General features: G+C 41.5%; 2 protein-coding genes across 2 annotated transcripts; both read left to right on the plus strand.

The window, feature by feature from the left end:
* Positions 1 to 3,055: 3,055 nt before the first annotated feature.
* Positions 3,056 to 4,487, plus strand: LOC130727638 (uncharacterized). Its single transcript, XM_057578826.1, has 3 exons — positions 3,056 to 3,308; positions 3,419 to 3,526; positions 3,647 to 4,487. Exons 1-3 carry the CDS (start codon positions 3,245 to 3,247, stop codon positions 4,225 to 4,227), a joined length of 753 nt encoding a protein of 250 aa, XP_057434809.1. The 5' UTR covers positions 3,056 to 3,244; the 3' UTR covers positions 4,228 to 4,487.
* Positions 4,488 to 19,514: 15,027 nt separating this feature from the next.
* On the plus strand, positions 19,515 to 20,436 carry LOC130732200 (uncharacterized). The gene is made up of 2 exons (XM_057584306.1): positions 19,515 to 19,736; positions 19,828 to 20,436. Exons 1-2 carry the CDS (start codon positions 19,715 to 19,717, stop codon positions 20,187 to 20,189), a joined length of 384 nt encoding a protein of 127 aa, XP_057440289.1. The 5' UTR covers positions 19,515 to 19,714; the 3' UTR covers positions 20,190 to 20,436.
* The last annotated feature ends 315 nt before the right edge of the window (positions 20,437 to 20,751 follow it).

The raw sequence follows: 20,751 nt of genomic DNA on the forward strand, positions 1-20,751 counted from the left end.
ACTACTGTTGTCTCCTAAATCATTATGGGCAACTGGTTTGCCTTTGTTCTGTTGCTGGGCGATCCATTCAAGCCTTTTCTTGAAGATACTGAACCTGTGGCGTTCCTCTTCTTCGTCAATGTATTCTACTTCATACTCCTCACAAAAGGTTTGGAACTGTTTTCTGGCTTCCTCTTCAGAAAAGAGAAGCACATCGGGTTTCAAACTATTGTCTCCTAAATCATTCTTCACAACTACAACAACGAGTAAGAAGCCAAGCCAAGATATATAAGAAAATTAACATGAAATTAATTAATTAATTTTTTGAACTCATGACCTAGCTAGGGTTTAATTTGTTTGTACTATATACCTTTAGGATCATCACAAGACATTGGAACTGGAAGGTGAGTGTTGTCTCCTAAATCCTTGTCGTCGTCAACTTTTAATTTCTTTTCAAAATCCTTCTCAACTAACCAACAACAATTAAACACACCCAAGATAAGAAACATATGAAATTATTGCATGCAATTTTGTAGTAAAATTCACCATCAACGTTAGGGTTTGTACCTGCATCTTCTTTGTGATCTACCAGGAGCGCGAGGGGTCTGGAGGCCATTGGAAGGAAGGTGGCTCACTCACTAATGCGGTGCGGCGTTAAGGGACCGGAGGGTTGAGAGATGAGGAGGAGAGGGTGAAAGCTGAATGTGAAGAAACGGCCACGGAAAAATAGGAGACGTCAAAGATACTATGAGAAAGTTTGAAACCATCATATAATTAAGCAGATTTCATAAAATTACAATCTTCTGATTAAAATATTGAAAAAAAAAGGCTTAAATGCATTTCTTGCCCCTGATGCATAATGATACTGAAAAGTGTAGCGAGTACCCCTCCGTCAGTTTGATGTTAGAAAACTAACGGAGGGGCTGACGTAGCTTTTCTTTTTCATTTTTCTTATTGCCACGTGGATTATAATAACAAAAAACAAAAAAAGATGGTCACGTGCTAATTCTGAATCAACACTAACCACACCAATGGCGTTGCCAGCACCAATTCAACTCTGGCACTTCATTCCTATCTCCCCAAGATCAATTCCCAATTCACAATCAAGATTTTTCCCCATTTTTAAGAAAAAAATCAAACTTAGCCCAGTTTCTCTTTCTCTTTCTATAATCTAACCGCAATTTCCCTCTTTCTTTATCTGAATCCAACAATTTTTCCCTTTCTAGAACAGTTTTCAATTTCATTCTCCTCATACCCACCTATAGAAACCGATTTTCCATCAGAATCAATCCAATTTTCATTTCTGCATTTTTCCCTTTCCAGAACAGTTTTCAATTTTCATTCTCCAGAGGCTGAGATCCCATCACAGCAGAAGAAAGGAAAGTGAGAGTCTTTGAAATCGAAGGTGGTGGAAATTGTAGGAAGGAGTAAGAAAGGGTTTTTTATTTTTCCTTTAATTTTCTAAGGTTATGAGAATAGGATTTGAGATGGTGAAGCAGCTGCTGCTACTGCCAGTGGTTTGGTTGATTGGGGTTTGTGTTGTGTTTTCCCCAATCTCGATCAGGGTTTCGCTAGGTTGGGCTTGGAATCGAACAGATTGAATGGAATTAGGTCCTGGGTATAGGACCAATCAGGGAAGCGAGATGAAGAAGCATTTTCATTTTCATGGTGGAGAAATTGTTCTGAATCCTGAAAGAAGGGAGAAGGGTTTGGTGATGAAGGGAGAAGGGTTTGGTGGAGAAGGGTTGAGGGAGTTTGGGATGGAGAGAGAGGTGGTTGGTTTGGGAGAGAAAAGGGGTACAGGTTTAGCTTCAAAGAGGGAAGCTGCAGAGCACGCCATTTTTTCTTGTCTATGGATTTTGATAATGAGAATCTGCGTTCGAATGTAATGGGTTGAAGCTGGGAAGAAGATGTGGGTATAGGTTAAGAGGAGCGTAAATGATATAAATAAAATTGTGTTGCTAATTATAATAATTATCTATGTAGCTCAACTGGTTGGTTTTGCCACTTATAGGGTCTAGATGAGGGGTGTCAATTGCACATCAGGGGCAACAAATGCTTTTAAGCCCAAAAAAAAAAAAAAAATTCCTGAAATGCTAGTTCAAAATAGAAGATTACAAAAAGATATAACAAATTTAAATAGAATATAAAAGAAAAGTGAAAAACAACCTATTACGGTTCCAAACATATTGGAGAGATAATTCCTTAAAATAGTAATAAACAATTTTATAGTTATTTTTTTAAATATAAGTTACATGCTAGACGTATTAAGGGAAAATAAAAGAATTATAAAGATTTTATTTATCTATGTAAAATGACAAATCAAAATAAATAACACTAGTAGTATTCATCTCGCCGCGCCATGCACAGATGAAATAAGAGTATTTTATCGGCGTACACAAGACATTTTTTATATTTTTTCTATCGTGTTTAATTTTTTAAATACGTGTTGAACAACATTATTGGCATGACCTTTTGGTGTTGAAGTACACCAAATGATCTTTGGGATCAGTATCCCCATAGTATGAATCGAGGACTAAAGTCTTCAAATTATTCGGTTGTGTTAGCAATTTCCTCGGTGAATGGTTCGAAATCCACCGCCGTTTCTTTCATTCTTCGATCGCCCTCTCGTGGATCTCGAATTTGATTGAGTTCAACAATTTGAGTCTGGAACGACTGATTGTGGTTTCGGAGGTCATTGAGATATCCCAACAATGAAGATTTCAAAGAAAGAATCGAGAGAATGCAGAATGAGTAAAAAGTGAGATCCCCACCGCTTGGGTGGGTGACTCATTTATATCTTGGGTTTTGACTTGTTTGGGTCATGGGTCGTCATACCCATTTAGTATACAAATATTGCGAAACTCATCCTATCATATAATCGGGGCACTCATATCAATATAAGTGCAATTTATTTTTCCGACGTATTGAAAGAAAATAATTAATTTCTTGCGTTGGGTTATGTTTTATTTTTTGGGTACATGGGTTATGTTATATCTAGGAGTTAAAAAAAAAGTTATCTATGACTTGAGGTATAAGTTAATTTTATTGATAGGAAACTTGAGGTATACCCATAAGGAACTTCAAACTCACGGAATAAAAAGAAAACAGAAAAAGCAACAGTCTTTCACAAGCGCCGGCGCGTTCAATATCAATCGCGCGTCAAAACCCATTCTTCTTCTTTCTTCCGCTTTCACGCTCTCCTCCCCGTGATCTCTCAACCCTCCCTTCAGTCCCTCTCTGCCATCTCTACCGCCGCCTGACGATGTCTTGCGGCCCCAATTCCAGACCCATCTGCACGCTCCTTTCAGATCACAAACACGATTCAGGTACAATACAAGCCACCCTAAACCACAACAATTCATGGATTTCTTTATTTCATCTATGTTTTCTTATATATGCTGCTTGCCTGTGTTGTTTTGTTTCGTTGTTGGTTTAGTTTTCAAGGATTTTGCTTCACCGAATACGAAATTAAAATTTGAGGAGAATGATTTAGGAGACAACTCTCACCATCTTCCAGATTCAATATCTTGTGATGATCCTAAAGGTACATACATAGTACAAACTAAATCAGATAACAACCTCATTATTTTTGCCAAATAATTAAACCTAACTTGAATAATTAATTTCATGATTGTTTTCTTATCTTAATTGTTTGTTGTTCTAGTTGCCCAGAATGATTTAGGAGACAACAGTTTGAAACCCGATGTGCTTCTCTTTTCTGAAGAAGAAGCAAGAAAACAGTTCCAAACCTTTTGCGAGGAGAATGAAGTAGAATACATTGATGAAGAAGTTGAACGCTACAGGTTCAGTAACTTCAAGAAAAGGCTTGAATTTATCGCCCACCTACAGAAACAGAACAAAGGCAAACCAGTTGCCCATAATGATTTAGGAGACATCAGTTTGAGTCCCGATGTGCTTCTCTTTTCTGATGAGGACGCCAGACAACATTTTGCACGCTGGTGCCACCGATATGGACCAATGTACGCTGACGAACAAGAGGAACAATACAGGTTCAGTGTCTTCAAGAAAGAGCTTGAATGGGTCACCCACCAACAGAACCTTGGTGTGGCATGTTCCATCAACGATTACTCTGATCTAACCCATGAGGAAAAGATTTCTTTACTTTTCTGTCGGAATTGTGATTATGAATCCGACAACGAACAAGACCACACTCAAGAGCCTCACGCTGAAAAAGAAAAAGGCTATCTTAGTGAGGACGCATCGGAGGATGATGCCTTCGACTGAATCCCACATGCTGATCAAACCTCAGGATCAAACCGATCACCTTTTTAAGGATTGACATAACCTAAAATCAATCTTGGGAGCTTGTTTTATCTCTTATGTTACTGTGTTCGTAGTCTTAGCCGACTTCTCTAAGGCTTTTGTTGTTGTTATTATTATTGTTGTTGTTGTTGTTGTTGTTGTTAGTTGTCTTTGTTTTCAGGAACAAGCTAAGGTATGTTTTAATTTAAATTTTCAATTTCAAGTGATTTCCCTTGATTCAATTTTAATCTCTCTTTGCTTCAAAACCTAGATAGTTTTTTACATGTTGTGAGGCTGGATACGGGTAGAATTTTTCTTCTTCTTCAGTGGCTATTTATAGTTTATATACTCTTTAGTTTGTTAGTTAGAACCCTTTTGTGTGTGAAACTGTGAATAGTTTGAACCCTGTGTGTGTGGAATTGTAAATTGGTAATTTCGACAAACCCATAGTTACATTAATGCTCTTGGGAAATTTGATTGATGCTTTCTGTAAAATGAGTAACCTTGGACATTTTTGGACTATACATTGGGAGAACTGGTAATGGGTGAGGATGATTTTGAAAGAATACAATTAAGAAGCATGTATATTAAACTATAAAAGAAACATAAAATAGATTAGGCACGGTGTATAAAAATGTTAGTGTCAGTTTTAGTTTTCTTTTAGTACATTGTCTTGTGGTCTTAGCTTTCTTGTTTGGGCTCTAGCCCCGTTTTCCCCATCAAAAAAACATTGTCTTGTAGCATTATCACTGCCCCCGGTGAGCACATTGTAACGGTAAGTACCTTGGATATGTAAAAGAATCAATCAATCATTTTGTGAGCTATCGTGAATAGAAGTTTATAAGATGTACGTTGGAGGATGAATTTGAATGGCTTCCCATCTTATTATTAAGAAGAGAACCCAATAATTGCAAACAAGATTTGAACTTATGAAGAGTTGGACTGGCTGTTCATATAAAACCGGTGCACTTAACCTAGAACTGAACTGTCCTGCTGAGTTTTAGAATCGAATTGTTCTCCATTTTATTTACTGTATCGTACTGCTTGATTTTAGAATCGAACCGCAACACAAATTCAATTTGGTAAGTGTACAGTTTGAGACTAATCTTTCACCTCATTCTTAACGCACTAAGCAGTAGGATATTGGCTAATAAATATTTTTCAAGAGTTGGGGAATCAAATTGTCAACCATTTGTTTAAGGAATGTAGTGCCTAATGTACTATTACGCCAACTCACTTCCATAACACATACAACATAAAATAAATATATTATTTTGTATTTATTCAGAGTTATAGGCCTCCCACCTTTTAATTAGTTATTTTAACCGTCTAAGCACAATGGCTCAGAGGGATGGCATCTTGTCAATTAGAGCACTGTTGCAATGGCAAAGGAGGATGAGAGAGGCTTGGGTGTGAAGGATATGTGGGATTTTAATACTACTCTCATGGGTAAAGCAGCCAAGGAGGATGAGAGAGGCTTAGGTGTGAAGGATATGGGGGATTTTAATACTACTCTCATGGGTAAAGCAGCCAAGGAGGATGAGAGAGGCTTAGGTGGACTGGGTGAGACCCCGGAGTCCCTCGCCCAAGAGCGCTGGCCTAGGGCGAGGAACGCGCTAGGGACTTGGGTCTCTCTCCCGTAGGCCCAACTGGACCATTAGGATGAGTTAGAGGCATCAGGCCCAACTCCACACCTATAAATAGGGGAAGGGTACCAATTGTAAAGTACTCTTGCCTCATTTGTGAAATAACAAGATTGAAATTCAGTTATTCTCTCTCTCAAAAGCGGTTACATTTTCATTCTCTCTAGGAATCTCACATCACGTTCCTTGCACCTTAGGTACTATACCTCTACTCTATGTTCTTGGATAGAACAATTGGCGTCGTCTGTGGGAACGGTAGATTTGGATTCCCGGACTACGTGGATTGCGATTTGATCTAGAGAAGCTCGATTTTCTGTGCGATTCTCTTCGGTTTGTGGATTTTTGGTCCTCGATTCTTCGTTTGCTTTCTTGATCCGCTGTTAGATCCTGATGAAACCGCGCCGCCAAAGGCGTAGCAAGGAAATTAAGCAGGAGCACGATCCTTCGCCGCAATGCGAAAGGACAGAGAGGCTGCGCCGCGAAAAATCGCGACGGGCACAAGCAGGCGACGAGAGACTGCAAAACGATTGTTTGTAGGAGGAATTGAAGTACTACCGCCTCAGGCAGTGGAATGAAGAGGCGAAGGAGGCTGAAGCCGCTGAGAAAGTCGAGTCTTCTCAGTAGCGGTGAGAGAGGTGACCCTACCGGATGGAATGGGAAACCTTGCGTTGGAAACGTACGATGGGGAAACCGATCCAAAAGATCATTTGCTTCAGTTCAATGAGGAAATGGTGATGAGCATGGCTTCTGACGCTGTGAAGTGCAAGATGTTTCCATTTACATTTCGAGGTGCGGTAGTGGCCTGGTTTATGACTATGCCTTCAGGATCCATAGCGAAGTTCCGCGACCTCTCGTCCAAATTCCTTATTCAATTCTCCGTAAGGACGGTCGAAGATCTGTTCGATCTTCGGCAAAGGGAGCGGGAAACCTTGAAGCAGTATGTGGAGCGGTACAATGCTGCGTCCACGAAGTTCGAGGAATTGGAGTCTCAGACGTGCGTGTGCGCTTTCAAAAGCGGGTTGTCAGTAGGAAAGCTGAGTTGCGAGCTGAGTAGGAAGTCGGCGCGCTCGATGACGGAGGTTCGCGCCCGAACAAGAGATTACATCCTAGAAGAGGATGACGATGCATGTAAGAGAAAACGCGTGAGGGCGGCGAAGGTGTCGCTGGAGAGACAACGGGTACGGGATAAGGAAGTGAGTAATGTGCGGAAGGCTAAGGAAGTTGGCCAGTTCATTAAGAAATTCAAGGGAAAGTTACTTTGTCCAGGAAGGGAGAGCGTAGGGTATAAGCGTCCTCGGCGGGAAACTAACTCCCGCCAGCAAAGGAGGTTGGAGGGGCACTCGAGCGAGGAATTGGAAAAGTTGCTCTCGGAAGCAGCGGTTGCGGAAACGGCGCGAGGATGGCAAGGGCGGAATTGATCCTTTGCACGAGATAGAGGGCCGGTCCAAGTGGTGTGAATATCACAACTTGGAAAGCCATAACACCAGTGACTGTTTATCGCTGGGCGAGACAACCACGGGTAACAGGTCGCGGATTAGACGGAGATCGACGGGACAGCCAGCGGCGAGCGCCAATCGCAGGTAAGTGGGAGATGAGTCTGGCGAGGGGAAGGGAAGCTACGGAAACTATCAGCGGCGAAGGCGGGGTGTCAGTTGAAGTGGCCAACACAACCGTAGGGGGCTTCGACGGCGAGGCGGAAGCAAGCGAGGGAGGCAGCATGGATACAGGAATATCCAGCTCCATTTGGGTGCCAACACCCAGATATAGTGATATCGTCAGCAGATTTTGAGGGAATCAAGGCCTACACAGATGATCCGTTGGTGGTAATGATAAGAATTAATGGTTTTAATGTGTAGAGGGTGCTTTTGGACCAAGGCAGCTCAGGGGATATCATCTACGGGGACGCGTTTGAACAGTTTGGGCTAACAGACAAGGACCCGATGCCATACATAGGAAACCTAGTAGGTTTTTCAGGAAAGCAAGTCTGGGTGCGCGACTATGTGGATTTGAACACAGTTTTTGGAGTGGGCGAGGACGCTGGACTCCTAAGGATAAGGTATCTGGTCCTGCATGTTGTGGCAACGTATAACGTCATCATAGGACGAAGCACTTTGAATCGTCTCCATGCAGTGATATCCACGGCCCACCTCACGGTAAAGTATCCACTGCTTTGCGGAAGGATAGGGAAAATAGCGATAGATTAGAGGGGGGCGAAGAAATGCTATAGCAACTGTCTTAACCTGTATGGTAGGAAGGGAGCCGGCGATGGACACAGGTGTGATGAGGTTGAGGTAGCTGAAGACGGACGAGAGCGTCCGGCTGCACAGAACCAGAACGACACGGGTAAGCGATAAAGGCAGGTCAGCAAAAAGGCGAACGGATTGGGGAAAGAGGGAAGTCAGGACGAGGGAGCCCGGGAGATAGGGCGAAACGGATTTTTTGCTCGTATTGATAATAAGCAACGTCGGGAGAACAGGGACATGGATGGAACCAATAGGGGCGTACTGGCGATTGAACCTAGGCTCACCATCGAACAAGAAGGGCGCCTAGGTAAGTTGGGAACAAAAGGAAGCAACTCCCTGGGGGCTGCCCGCATTCAGTAAACCTCCACAGACGCCAAAAGAAAAGGAAGAGGCGGCGGAATTAAAGGTAGAAGAAGGGGAAACTCGCCGTCGGACTGAAGAAAAGAGAGAGGCAGAAGGAAGGGGTAGCCGGTGGCAGTGTCATCAGGGTAAGAGGAAATGTGAGCAACTAGGGGACGGGAGTAAGGGGCCAACGAAGTCAGCTCGGCGCACCGAGCGGGAGGATGATCAAGGACAATTTCCTTTCTACTACAAGGTTGACACACAGGGCGAGAAGGATGGAGTACTGGGAGTGATACTCTGAACGCGATAAGGAAACAACTGAAAAGCTATGACCAAAAATAAAGATGACTCTTTTTCTCCGTCACAGGAGTTTTTTAACGAGGCATCCCTCGATGTAAAATTTCTACAAATCAAGTACAAAAGGATATTCACAGCAATACTCCTAACTATTAAATTAAGACGGCAGCCTGGTGGGAAAAATTCCCTGAAGGTGGCGATCCCAACACGACCTTGATGTCTGGGGATCGCTCCGGAAAGTCTGGCGCTGACCGTAGCCCCTGTTGGCGACGTGTGCGGGTAAGCTTCTTATCCAAAGAACCTTCCCGAAATATGGACGAGTCAAGTCTTCCCGAAACGCAGGCGAGCATTTTTAACTAGGCCAAAAGTCTCAGGCAACCTATATGGTCATTGGGCCCCGAGAAACTATAAGACCCCGCCTAATAAGGCTGGTGGGGCCACACCTGCTCTTACGGGAAATATGTGTGTGAACAAAAGCCTGGGTCCAATACTGAGCGAAAGTCCTAGTTATACATGACACACTCTCAAAGCTACTCACGCAAAAACTCGGAATCGAGCACTGAAAACACGTGCTAGATGGCGACGAAACGAAAGGCGAAGCTCCTGACGGCACGGCCCTTATCCGTGGCGGCCCGCGTGCCTCGCCTTATTATGGCGATCGAGCCCAGGCGACCCGCTCGCCTCGACTGTTTATTTTCTCCTTCGTTTTGGTTTTTTCCGATTATTATTCATTTGCTCATGCATTCATAATAGTACACAACTTGAGGCATTCATGTAAAAAAAAAACTCATTTTTATTCATATCATTCGTATTACATCTCAAAATGGAGGATTTCTCCTTATAAACCTACATTGACGACGATACTCTCTTTTCTCAAGCTCCAGACGGTGCTGCTTGTATTCCCACCGGACCAAGCTTCGGCGAACCTCCTGTTTCTCAGGACCCTCCGCCAGGGGCTCCAGCAAAGCCTCCACCGCTCGAATGTCGGCGTAATTATCCAGCTCCCGCTGGAATAGATCCTGAAGCTCCTCCACGAACGCGAGGAATCCTCTGAGTTTGTTGTCCATCTCGGGCTTAGGCTCATGCCTAGCAACTGATTGGTCAGTTGATAGACGCTAGGGTCTTCTGGATGCCTAACATTGATATATAGATCCTCGTCGAAAGCTTTCTTCCTCAATTCACGGATGCAACTTTCAAAGAATGCCATTGTGATGCTCGAATTTAGAAGCAGATGAGATGTGGAGACTGTTATGAGTTAGCTACCATTTATACACTAAGTTCAGTCTCCAGGAGTTATTGCACAAGCAGTTTCTCGAGGAGTTTTCCTTGAAAAGTGATACGACTCGCAATAAAGGCACAAGTATTCCCGGCCGGTGGTCAACGATAACCTTCCGTTGGAATTTGGGGAGAGGTGTTTAAGCGAGCGTTAGGACTCTCTAGGGAAAACGACTCACATCATTTACAGCCAGGAGCCTTCTCGGCGGGGTGCTCATGCCCAAAGCTCGTAACAAGAATAGCGTCGGCGGAGAAGGAGGGCATAAGCTCGATTGGAGTTTCAAGGGAAAAATAAAATAAACATAGCAGAGCAAAACACAAAAGGGACTTGGAATTCTCATTAAAAAACAACAGGAAAATAAATCATTGTCGCGAAATTGACCTAAAAACTGCTAACATTTTTTGGTTTGCTCTACATCTTCTTCGTTCAGGAAACGCTCGGCGACGAAGCCTGGGGGATCATCGATTCCAACCAACCCGGTGGGAGTAACTCTCTTGAACGCCCCCATCTAGCGAAGATCGATTCGGGGGTGGAGATGTTTGACTTGAGCTTTGGCGAGGAAAAAGCCGCGACCGCGTGACGAACGCACTGTCGCGGGTGCGTGTCAAAGTATTCTCCTTTAAATGCAGTACAAGGTGTTGAACACCAGGATCGATCTCACAATGACTCGATGAAGTATTAATTGATATTATAGTACAACAAAGAAAATAAAAGGGGGGTTTTGATTGATATGGTTACAAGTAAAGCAATAAATATATATATTAGATTCAGAAGAAAGAAAGCGTTAGTCATCGGATTATAACATTCAAGTGCAACAAACCTTCATTGGTTACAAAAGATTAATTCTTCCTTATCAATTCCCTAATTCGTGAGAACTAATTAACTAAGCGGAAATTAATTCACAGTTTCCTAAACTAAGCGATTAAGAAACAATGACGAACTAACATGAACTAAGCGAACATGCATCAACTCTTATTTCTAAAACTACGGAATTAAGCAAACCCTAGATCAGAAATAGAGATGAAGAGAATTAATAAAGAAGGAGTTTTCATTAAGAATAGAACCTCAAGTTTGCAAATACAAGAATATTAAAAATCCTAAGACTAACTAAGGAGTTTAGCAACTCATACTAGAAAAGAGGGAGATATATGAGGGGGAGGAGGAGGTTAGGTGGTGTGATGGTGGTTAGGTCTAACAAAAACCTAAATTTCACTTATTTATACTAATAAATAAACTTCTTTTCCAAGTAACAATCCTTATTATCTAAATCTTCACAAAATCGGGCCCACAGAAAGGAGTAAGCTGCTGAACAATTAGGTATCCGCGGGTCCCACAAGAAGTCTGAATCTTCAATTGGTGTAAACATAATAGTTGTAGCCCTTTAAGTCAGCTTACCGGGCCTTCAATCGGATCTTAATTCGGAATTTTGTAGCCCAATATATGATCATTTTAGTGCAGACTGTTCCAGACTCGCAGGATTAGCGACAGCAACTTTGCAAGGCAATTCTGACCATGTTAGAGGCTGATTCTCAAATTGTGTTGAGCAAGGAAGTTGTAGGGCTTTGAGTTAGCTTTCCATAGACATATTATTCGCCCTTTTTGAGGATTTTTTGCTCCAGATTCAACATGTTCTAGCAAAACAGTTACAGAAACTAAATGTATTAAGCACTTTTCCATGAACAATCCAAATAAGCACTATTGGCCAAAACATGGTTAAGTCATAACAATTAAGCACAAAAATGTATATAATGAAGCTTAGAAAGACACACATAAAGTGCATCAATTATGAGCTTATCAAATTCCCCCACACTTAACCTTTTGCACTCCTGGGCAAAACTTAACTTCAAAGAAGAATCAGGAAATCACTGATAACAAGTACTTCCTAAAACATAAAAACTCAGCTCACACTTACCTTTGAGAGGTATAAATTCAGATTTATGAGCAAGACAACAATCACTTCATTTTAATAGAGATTAGACAAATAAGAACTCCATCACCTACATTCCAAGCCAACAAGAATTGCAATTTGAACATCAAAGTCTGATGCAAGTGTTATACTCTCTACACTCAAGTGTTTAGGCTTGTGTGTAATCATGCTTAAGCAACTCTCATCATCTCATGAAAACATGCATCTATCATAGGCTTGACAAGATTCTAACACACCAATTAAATTGAACAAATGCACGCAAAGATCAAAGGACTTTTCAAGATTGTAATGAGGCTAAGGTCAAGGAAGGGTTTATGGAAGATATTCAGAGTTAAGACCTTAGGAAAAATAAGAGCAATGGGGAATAATTCAAATTAAACTTACTCACAACCCCAATACATTCTTCCTTTTCACAACTTCTTTTTCCAACTTTCACTTTCTTTTCTTTTTCTTTTGCGATGAGTATCTTCCTTCACTCTGTAACTTCTCTTTTTTTTCTTTCTTTTTTGCATTTTTTTCTTTTCAGCATTTCCATTTTTTTTTCTTTCAACTTTTTTTCAGCTTGCTTACAATTTATCCACAAGGAAGGTACCTCTTTAGAGCAACTTAGACCATGCATTCAAATAATCCACCCCCACACTTGTTGAATACTAATTCCCAAAACAATTCAAAAGCTCTTACATTCCCTAAGGTAAGGTATCATCATTGTTTTTCACTTAGGCTTGTAATGAGCTACAAAAGAATGGAGATATTAGGCTCAAATGGGCTAAAACAAAGGTTAAAAACCTGCAAGGTTAGCTTTTTAGGCCAGTAGCTTATTGAAAAAGAATGCCTTATCACTTCAATGTATGCACATGAACAACAATTTCAGTCAGAATCAAGTCAAGTTCTGCAGTGCATATAAACATGAGAAAATCACACAAGAAAGAAGAGGATCATGGCAAAAATATTACCATTCAAGTGTTTGGTCCAAAATCTCACAAGGTAGTCTCACTTGGCAAGCATACAACACAATGAATCCAACAAATCAATTCTCAATTCAAATCATGATGAACTCAAAATACAAGCAGCTTCATCCAAGAGAGAAATGAAACTTAATAGAAAAGTGGTTATATTGCTCACAAACTCAGTATCTCTAAAACTCATTGAAAAAGTGTGAACTATTTTATTGAAAACAAGAAAAACAAAGCAAATAAATTAAAATTGCAAACTATCCTAACTGAGGTTCTACTATTCCTAAATAAGATTCCCCTCCCCACACTTAAATCACACATTGTCCACAATGTGAGGCACAAATCATCAAATAAATTAGACAAGTGTAATAAAAGAGAAAGGTTAGAAGAACCCGTGATCATGGGAGCTGGCGAGGCATTAAACCTTGTAATGCTATGAAAATGCTATCACCTGGGTCCAGTGGAGGCCTTGCATTGAGCGGAAGCTCATAGTCTTGAGGCACAACAACAACAATCCACAAGTCAGGTGGCTTTAGAGGGATCTCATCATCAAAAAGCTGAACAAACCCAAACTGCTTTCTAGCACCTTTAGCATGACTCATGACAATGGTCAGTTTGAGTGAAAACTTTTTTGGAGCATGTGTACCACCTGAAATAAGAGTAAATGAAAAATCAGTACATTCAACAATCAACTCATTGTCTGGTGGCTTTGGCAAGGGTTTCAAAAAGTAGTCCTCCATGGAAATTGACTCCTTGCAATCAACAGAGTCTCCAATAAGCACAACTTTTTCAAAAATATCTAGATTAATTAAAAGCGGCTTATGTGGAAAAATTGCTAATTTAGATCCACATTCTACATCCATCTTCTTAACTTCATCCCCTACAAAACACTTTTGGAAATCATCCAACAACTTATTTTCTTCTTCACCAGGATACATCTTCTCACTCTCATAAGTTCTCTGTGGCAGAGAGAGATGTATTTCTTGTTGGTTGGCTTCATCATTAGAATCTGCAAAATCAAAACATGCTGGACTATCAACACTAGTATCAAAAGCAGCATCGAATTCAAGCTTACTAACATCACAAGAACCATCAGTGTTAGTATCAAGATGAGTATCAATTTCAACATCAAAATTAGTTTCAGCTTCAACATGCAACTCAGCTCAACAACTAGCTCATTAACTAGAGCTTGTAAATTTTCAATATCTTGTAGGCGTTGATCAGCATTCGCATTGAGATTTGCAAACATTTGATTCAACATGTCTTGAATTTCTTGCAATATGGAAGGTGCCTCGTGCTGAGGTTGTTGAAATTGCGCTTGGTTTGCTACATATTGCTTTGAAAGGTCTTCCAAAAATTGGGGTGGATTATTCCAAGGTTGATGGAATTCCTCTTGTGAATGACGTGGATCATGAAAAGGATATTAAAATTCCTCTAGCGGATAGTAGCATGGTGGTGCATAAATAGGCTGCTGATATTGCCCTTGTAGATGATAGCAAATATTTTCAAAATTCTCTTGTGGATAACATTGAGGGGACTCAAACTCTTGTTGATGGTTCTTGAGCAACATTTGTGTAACACAAAATAGCATCTCGTCGAGTCTGGTTTCTAGCTTATCAAGTTTAGCTTCCATCACTGCAAAAAACTCCACAAACTAACACTTGTGTTCTGTTACTCCACGAACAATAAATAATAGTAATGATAAAAGACTAACGAAAAGAAAAAGAAGATATGTTAGTGAAAAAAAACGTTAAAAAAAAAGAAAGAAAAAACCTGTTACGAAAACAAAGGGAAAAAGAGGGAAAGAAAACAACGTTAGTAAAAAAAAAAACAAGAAAGGAAAAAAAAGATAATACTAATAATTCTGAACGTGATCTGAAACAATATAGAAAAAAAATGTTAGTAAAGAAAAACAAATATCTAGTAATAATAAGAAGAATAATAATGAAGGAAAAGAAGATAGAAAAGATAGCAAAATAAAATAAAAGAGAGATAAAATAGAGAAAGAAATAAGATAGTGATATAATAATAGAGGATAGCAAAGAGAATTAAAAGATGAGATAGGAATAAAAGATATGAGATAAATATAAAAGATATAAAAGAAAAACAACCTATAATCTAATAAGTAATTATAAAATCAAATTAAATCTACGTATAACCACTAATGTTTTTTTGTTTTGTTTTTTTTAATAAAAACGAAAAAATAAAGTAGATTACATATAAAAAAGGAAAAAAAATACTCTAAAAAGCCAATTTGACGAACGCACTGTCTCGGGTGCGTGTCAAAGTATTCTCCTTTAAATGCAGTACAAGGTGTTGAACACCAGGATCGATCTCACAAGGACTCGGTGAAGTATTAATTGATATTAGAGTACAACAAAGAAAATCAAAGGGGGTTTTGATTGATATGGTTACAAGTAAAGCAATAAATATATATATTAGATTCAGAAGAAAGAAAGCGTTAGTCATCGGATTATAACATTCAAGTGCAACAAACCTTCATTGGTTACAAAAGATTAATTCTTCCTTATCAATTCCCTAATTCGTGAGAACTAATTAACTAAGCGGAAATTAACTCACAGTTTCCTAAACTAAGCGATTAAGAAACAATAACGAACTAACATGAACTAAGCGAACATGCATCAACTCTTATTTCTAAAACTACAGAATTAAGCAAAGCCTAGATCAGAAATAGAGATGAAGAGAATTAATTAAGAAGGAATTTGCATTAAGAACATAACCTCAAGTTTGCAAATACAAGAATATTAAAAATCCTAAGACTAACTAATGAGTTTAGCAACTCATACTAGAAAAGAGGGAGATATATGAGGGGGAGGAGGAGCTTAGGTGGTGTGTTGGTGGTTAGGTCTATCAAAAACCTAAATCTCACTTATTTATACTAATAAATAAACTTCTTTTCCAAGTAACAATCCTTGTTATCTAAATCTTTTCTAAATCTTCACAAAATTGGGCCCACAGAAATGAGTAAGCTGCTGAACAATCAGGTATCCGCGGGTCCCACAAGATGTCTTTATCTTCAATTGGTGTAGGCATAAGAGTTGTAGCCCTTTAAGTCAGCTTCCCGGTCCTTCAATCGGATCATAATTCGGAGTTTCGTAGACCAAGATATGATAATTTTAGTGCAGACTGTTCCAGACTCGCAGGATCAGCGACAGCAACTTTGCAAGGTAATTCTGACCATGTTAGAGGTTGATTCTCAAATTATGTTGAATGAGGAAGTTGTAGGGCTTTGAGTTAGCTTTCCATAGAACTATTATTCGCCCCTTTTGAGCATTTTTTACTCCAAATTCAACCTGTTCTAGCAAAACAGTCACATAAACTAAATGTGTAGAATTAAGCACTTTTCCATGAACAATCCAAATAAGCACTAATGGCTAAAACATGGTTAAGTCATAATAATTAAGCACAAAAATGTATATAATGAAGCTTAGAAAGACACACATAAAGTGCATCAATTATGCGCTAATCACCGCGCTCAAAAACAGCGGTGGCAGCGGCATCTAACCTCATTTCTTCCTTTAAAGCCTTCGCGTCGAGCTGAGCTTGAGTCTTCGCCGTAGATAAAGCCTCGTCTCCCTTCGCAAGTTCAGAACGAAGGTTTTCCAGATCGGTCTCCATCAAAGAAAGGGTCTGATCTTTGGAAGCCGCCAGATCCGCCTTCGCCTCGGATTTCAACTGCACCTCCTGCTGCAGCTTCGTGAGAGCCTTTTCCAAATTAGAAATTCTTTTGTCTCGAAACTCCAAGCTAACCTCAGCACGATTGGACTGCTCGGCCAGATCTTTGGAGAAGGAGGCTTCTTTGGCCTTCAGCTGGGCGAGGAGCGCTTGGCGTTCCTCAGTAAATTTGGCGTTGAGGGCGCGAAGGCGCGTTACCTCTGATCGCAACTCGTCGGCATCCTAGGCGGACTGCTTGTAACAATGAAAGGCGTGGAGCACTATCGCCAATGCACCTTCCGAAAACCTGTCCAAACCCTGCTTCTTAACTACCTCATCCATCCTCGCCGCTTACACTGGTGTTAAAGATAGAGAATACGACAATCCCTGGCTTGCTAAGCCTGAGGGGAGGGAGGTAGCGTGACTCAGCGGCGGCGGCGGTGGAGCACTAGCAGATGGCACTGAGTTTTGACCAGGCGACGGCGGGACAACCGTCGTATTGGGGAAGGGTCTGTCAACCAGGTTGCTTTGGACGTTGGGCGAGGAGGCTGGGGTCGCCTTTGAAGGTCCACCGAGCTGCTTCGACTTGGGAGTCTCCCCAGACTCATAAAAAGTTGCGAAGATAACAGGAGTTCTCTCCCCGCCATAGAGCGAAGCATCAACCACGGGGTGTGGTCTCTTTGGGGAGGGGCGAGGGGCCTCCTCGCCGAGGGGTCGTTTCCCACTCGCCTGGACTTTCGACAAGGATGTCTTGTCGCCTTTCAAGTTAACCCGGGGGGGGGGGGGAATGAGACGTTTCCTTTCGTTTCAAAGGCGGCCAGAAGGTCCTTGCTGGTATGGCGTATTTTTCCTGAAGCAAAGAACGGCTAGGATGAGCTAGCAAGAAACGGGAAATACGAAGTAAATAAGGGGGAAGGATTTACCAATCACACGAGCGCAGTCTAAAACTGGGAGTCTAGCCAGAAAACTGATGACAGCTTTGTCTTCAGGGGTTAAAGAATCCTCAGGCGGGTCAATTACTTGGAGCCCTTCTTGGGTCCAACAGAGGGGGAATCGGGCGGTGCCGTCCCTCTGGGTAAAAACCTCGGGGTACTCATGGGACACCACGACCCTGAAGAACTTTCGAGCCATATCAACGGTGATGCTGGACCAAAAAGGGTTGAAGCGCTGACGTCCGGGTCTAGCCTCTAGGGAAACCCAGCTACGCGGTGGCGACAGCTGGGCGGACACGCGATATAAATAAAAGAAGGGTTCAGGCTCTTGCTCAATCGCGTCGTAGAGGATTTCGAAGCATTGTAGGAAAGCCCAACTGTTGGGGTGAAGTTGACTAGGAGCGACATTGATACTATGAAACACGGAGCAAACAAAGGGAGAAAAGGGGAGCCTGATTCCCAAACTTGTAAACATGTACCCATACGCGTAGATAAAGTGGGGAACACCCACGTGGTTGTCTTGAGGACGGAGCCAAGGACGCTCGGCGGCTGAGCAAACACCGTAATACATAAGATTGTCAAGAGGCTTCTCATGACAAAACCCACCGGATTCCGAAGAAACTTCACAAATGGAGGACTAATGATCTAAACTAGACGGTTGGTTGGGCATCATTCCGGCGGGCAGAGCCCTTACGGCGAGAGCTGACAAGGACTCCCAAGTCCTCGTTCAAAAGGCAACAATGTCTTCTTCTTCAAGTGGAGCTCCCCCCGGGGGTGGGCAGATCAGTGGGGGGAACGCACCATAGGGGGTGGCGACGGTGACATTGCGTTTGGAGTTTCTGGTCCGGCGTTTCGGTGTCATTGCATAAGGGGTATAATTAGGGAAGGTTATTTTAACACTGAGAAGGTTCGCGGGAAAGAAGGACGACGCGTGGGAAGCTGTGAAAGTTAAAGACAATGGTCTGCAGAGGGAGACTCGCGCGTCGTGAAAAATTGAAATTGAAGGGTAAGGAACACAGCGTCTTTATAAGCGAGGGGCAATGATTAAGGGGAAACGTGTGAAGGGATGCTGGGGGCAGTCGTTGGAGAATGTGGAAGAAAGGTGGGAGATCGTGCCCCATAACAACGGGAAAATGATTGCAGTTGCGAAATTTTGGAATTGGAAATAACGCAGTAAGAGGAAGTCGCACCCAGTATCCAAAACTGACAGAATTTGTGGGGATTCGAGGGGACGTTTCGGGAGAGCAGTTGAGATCTTGCAGACCTCAGGTGCGACGTGTCATAGTTCCTGAGTGCATCAAGATACCACGATTCAAAACACGTGCATAACTGTGATGAGGCGAGCGAACCAAATGCCATCGCCACAAGTCTGCTTGTGGACTCGAGCCGCCCGGGAAAAGGGAACGCAGCAAGAAGTTTAAAATTTGAATTTTAAAGCTTTAAATTACCAAGCCATGTTGGCAATTGTTCTTTGTTTTCAGACCTTATGTTTTTAACATTAGTTAGTTTCTTATGGCCATCGTCTTGTTTTTACTGTTTAAAGACACACTTAACTCTCATGCTTCGAGCTCGGTGTCTTGTGGACTGGGCGAGACCCCGGGATCCCTCGCCTAGGAGCGCTGGCCTAGGGCGATGAACGCGCCAGGGACTTGGGCCTCTCTCCTGTAGGCCCAATTGGCCCATTAGGATGAGTTAGAGGCGCCGGACCCAACTCCACACCTATAAATAGGGGAAGGGTACCAATTGTAAATGACTCTTGACTCATTTGTGAAATAACAAGATTGAAATTCAGTTATTCTCTCTCTCAAAAGCGGTTACATTTTCATTCTCTCTAGGAATCTCACATCACGTTCCTTACATCTTAGATACTATACCTCTACTTTATGTTCTTGGATAGAACATTAGGTGTGAAGGATATGGGGGATTTTAATACTACTCTCATGGGTAAAGCAGACTGGCAACTGACTTAAAATTCTGATAAGCTTTGGGTGAAAGCTTTCAAACACAAGTATATGCAGGGACCGTATTCAGGATTTGATTCTTAGTGTGCCACTGTGCTTGCCTGTGTTGTGTTGTTTTGTTGTTGGTTTATTTTACAAGGATTTTGCTTCACCGAATAAGAAATTGAAACTTGACGACGACAAGGATTCAGGAGACAACTCTCACCACCTTCTAGTTCCAATGTCTTGTGATGATCCTAAAGGTTCAGACATAGTACAAACTAACCCTAAATCAGATCACAACCACAATTTATTTCATGATTGTTTTCTTATCTTAATTGTTTGTTGTTATAGTTACCCTGAATGATTTAGGAGACACCAATGTGCTTCTCTTTTCTGAAGAGGAAGCCAGACAACATTTTGCACGCCGGTGCCACCGATTTGGACCAATATACGCCGACGAACAAGAGGAACGCTACAGGTTCAGTGTTTTCAAGAAAGAGCTTGAATGGGTCACCCACCAACAGAACCTTGATAAGCCATGTGCCATCAACATTTACTCTGATCTAACCCATGAGGAAAAGCTTTCTTTACTTTTATGTGAGAATTGTGATTCTGAATCCGACACCGAACAAGACCACACTCAAGAGCCTTACGCTGAAAAAGAAAAAGGCTATCTTAGTGAGGACGCATCGGAGGATGATGCCTTCGGCTGAATCCCACACGCTGATCAAACCTCAGGATCAAATCGATCACCTTTTAAAGGATTGACATAACCTAAAATCAATCTTGGGAGGTTGTTTTATCTCTTATGTTACTGTGTTACTAGTAGTCTTTGTTTAACTTTTCAGGAACAAGTTAAGTGTTATTTTCATTTTCAAGTGATTTCCCTTGATTCAGTTTTAATCTCTCTTTTCTTCAACACGTAGATCGTATTTTACATGTTGTGAGTCTGTATACTGGGAGATTCTATATTGTGTTCAGTGGGTACTTTATATACCTATTAGTTTGTTAGTTAGAGCATAGAACCCCGAGTGTGGAATTGTGAATAGTTTGAACACTGTGTGTGTGGAATTATAAATCGGTAATTTCAACAAACCCATATTTACATTAATGCACTTGGGAAATTTGATTGATGCTTTCTGGAAAATGAGAAACAACCTTTTCAAGGTATTTTTGGACTAGACTTTAGGGGCTTGTAGGATAGATAGTGTGTGTGGAGATTGTAGGAAAGGTTGTGGTTGAGATTTTGGAGGGTTTTGTAGAAATATGTATGTT

This window comes from Lotus japonicus, chromosome 1 (genome assembly GCF_012489685.1).
Source record: "Lotus japonicus ecotype B-129 chromosome 1, LjGifu_v1.2".
Taxonomy (NCBI): Eukaryota; Viridiplantae; Streptophyta; class Magnoliopsida; order Fabales; family Fabaceae; genus Lotus; species Lotus japonicus.

What these genes read in the sequence shown, in the direction of transcription:
- LOC130727638 (XM_057578826.1), top strand. Translation starts at nt 3,245, where the DNA reads ATGTCTTGCGGCCCCAATTCCAGACCCATCTGCACGCTCCTTTCAGAT. An exon ending in AGATCACAAACACGATTCAG is followed by an intron (nt 3,309 to 3,418) that starts GTACAATACAAG and finishes TTGTTGGTTTAG; the next exon opens with TTTTCAAGGATTTTGCTTCA. An exon ending in ATCTTGTGATGATCCTAAAG is followed by an intron (nt 3,527 to 3,646) that starts GTACATACATAG and finishes TTGTTGTTCTAG; the next exon opens with TTGCCCAGAATGATTTAGGA.
- LOC130732200 (XM_057584306.1), top strand. Translation starts at nt 19,715, where the DNA reads ATGTCTTGTGATGATCCTAAAG. An exon ending in GTCTTGTGATGATCCTAAAG is followed by an intron (nt 19,737 to 19,827) that starts GTTCAGACATAG and finishes TTGTTGTTATAG; the next exon opens with TTACCCTGAATGATTTAGGA.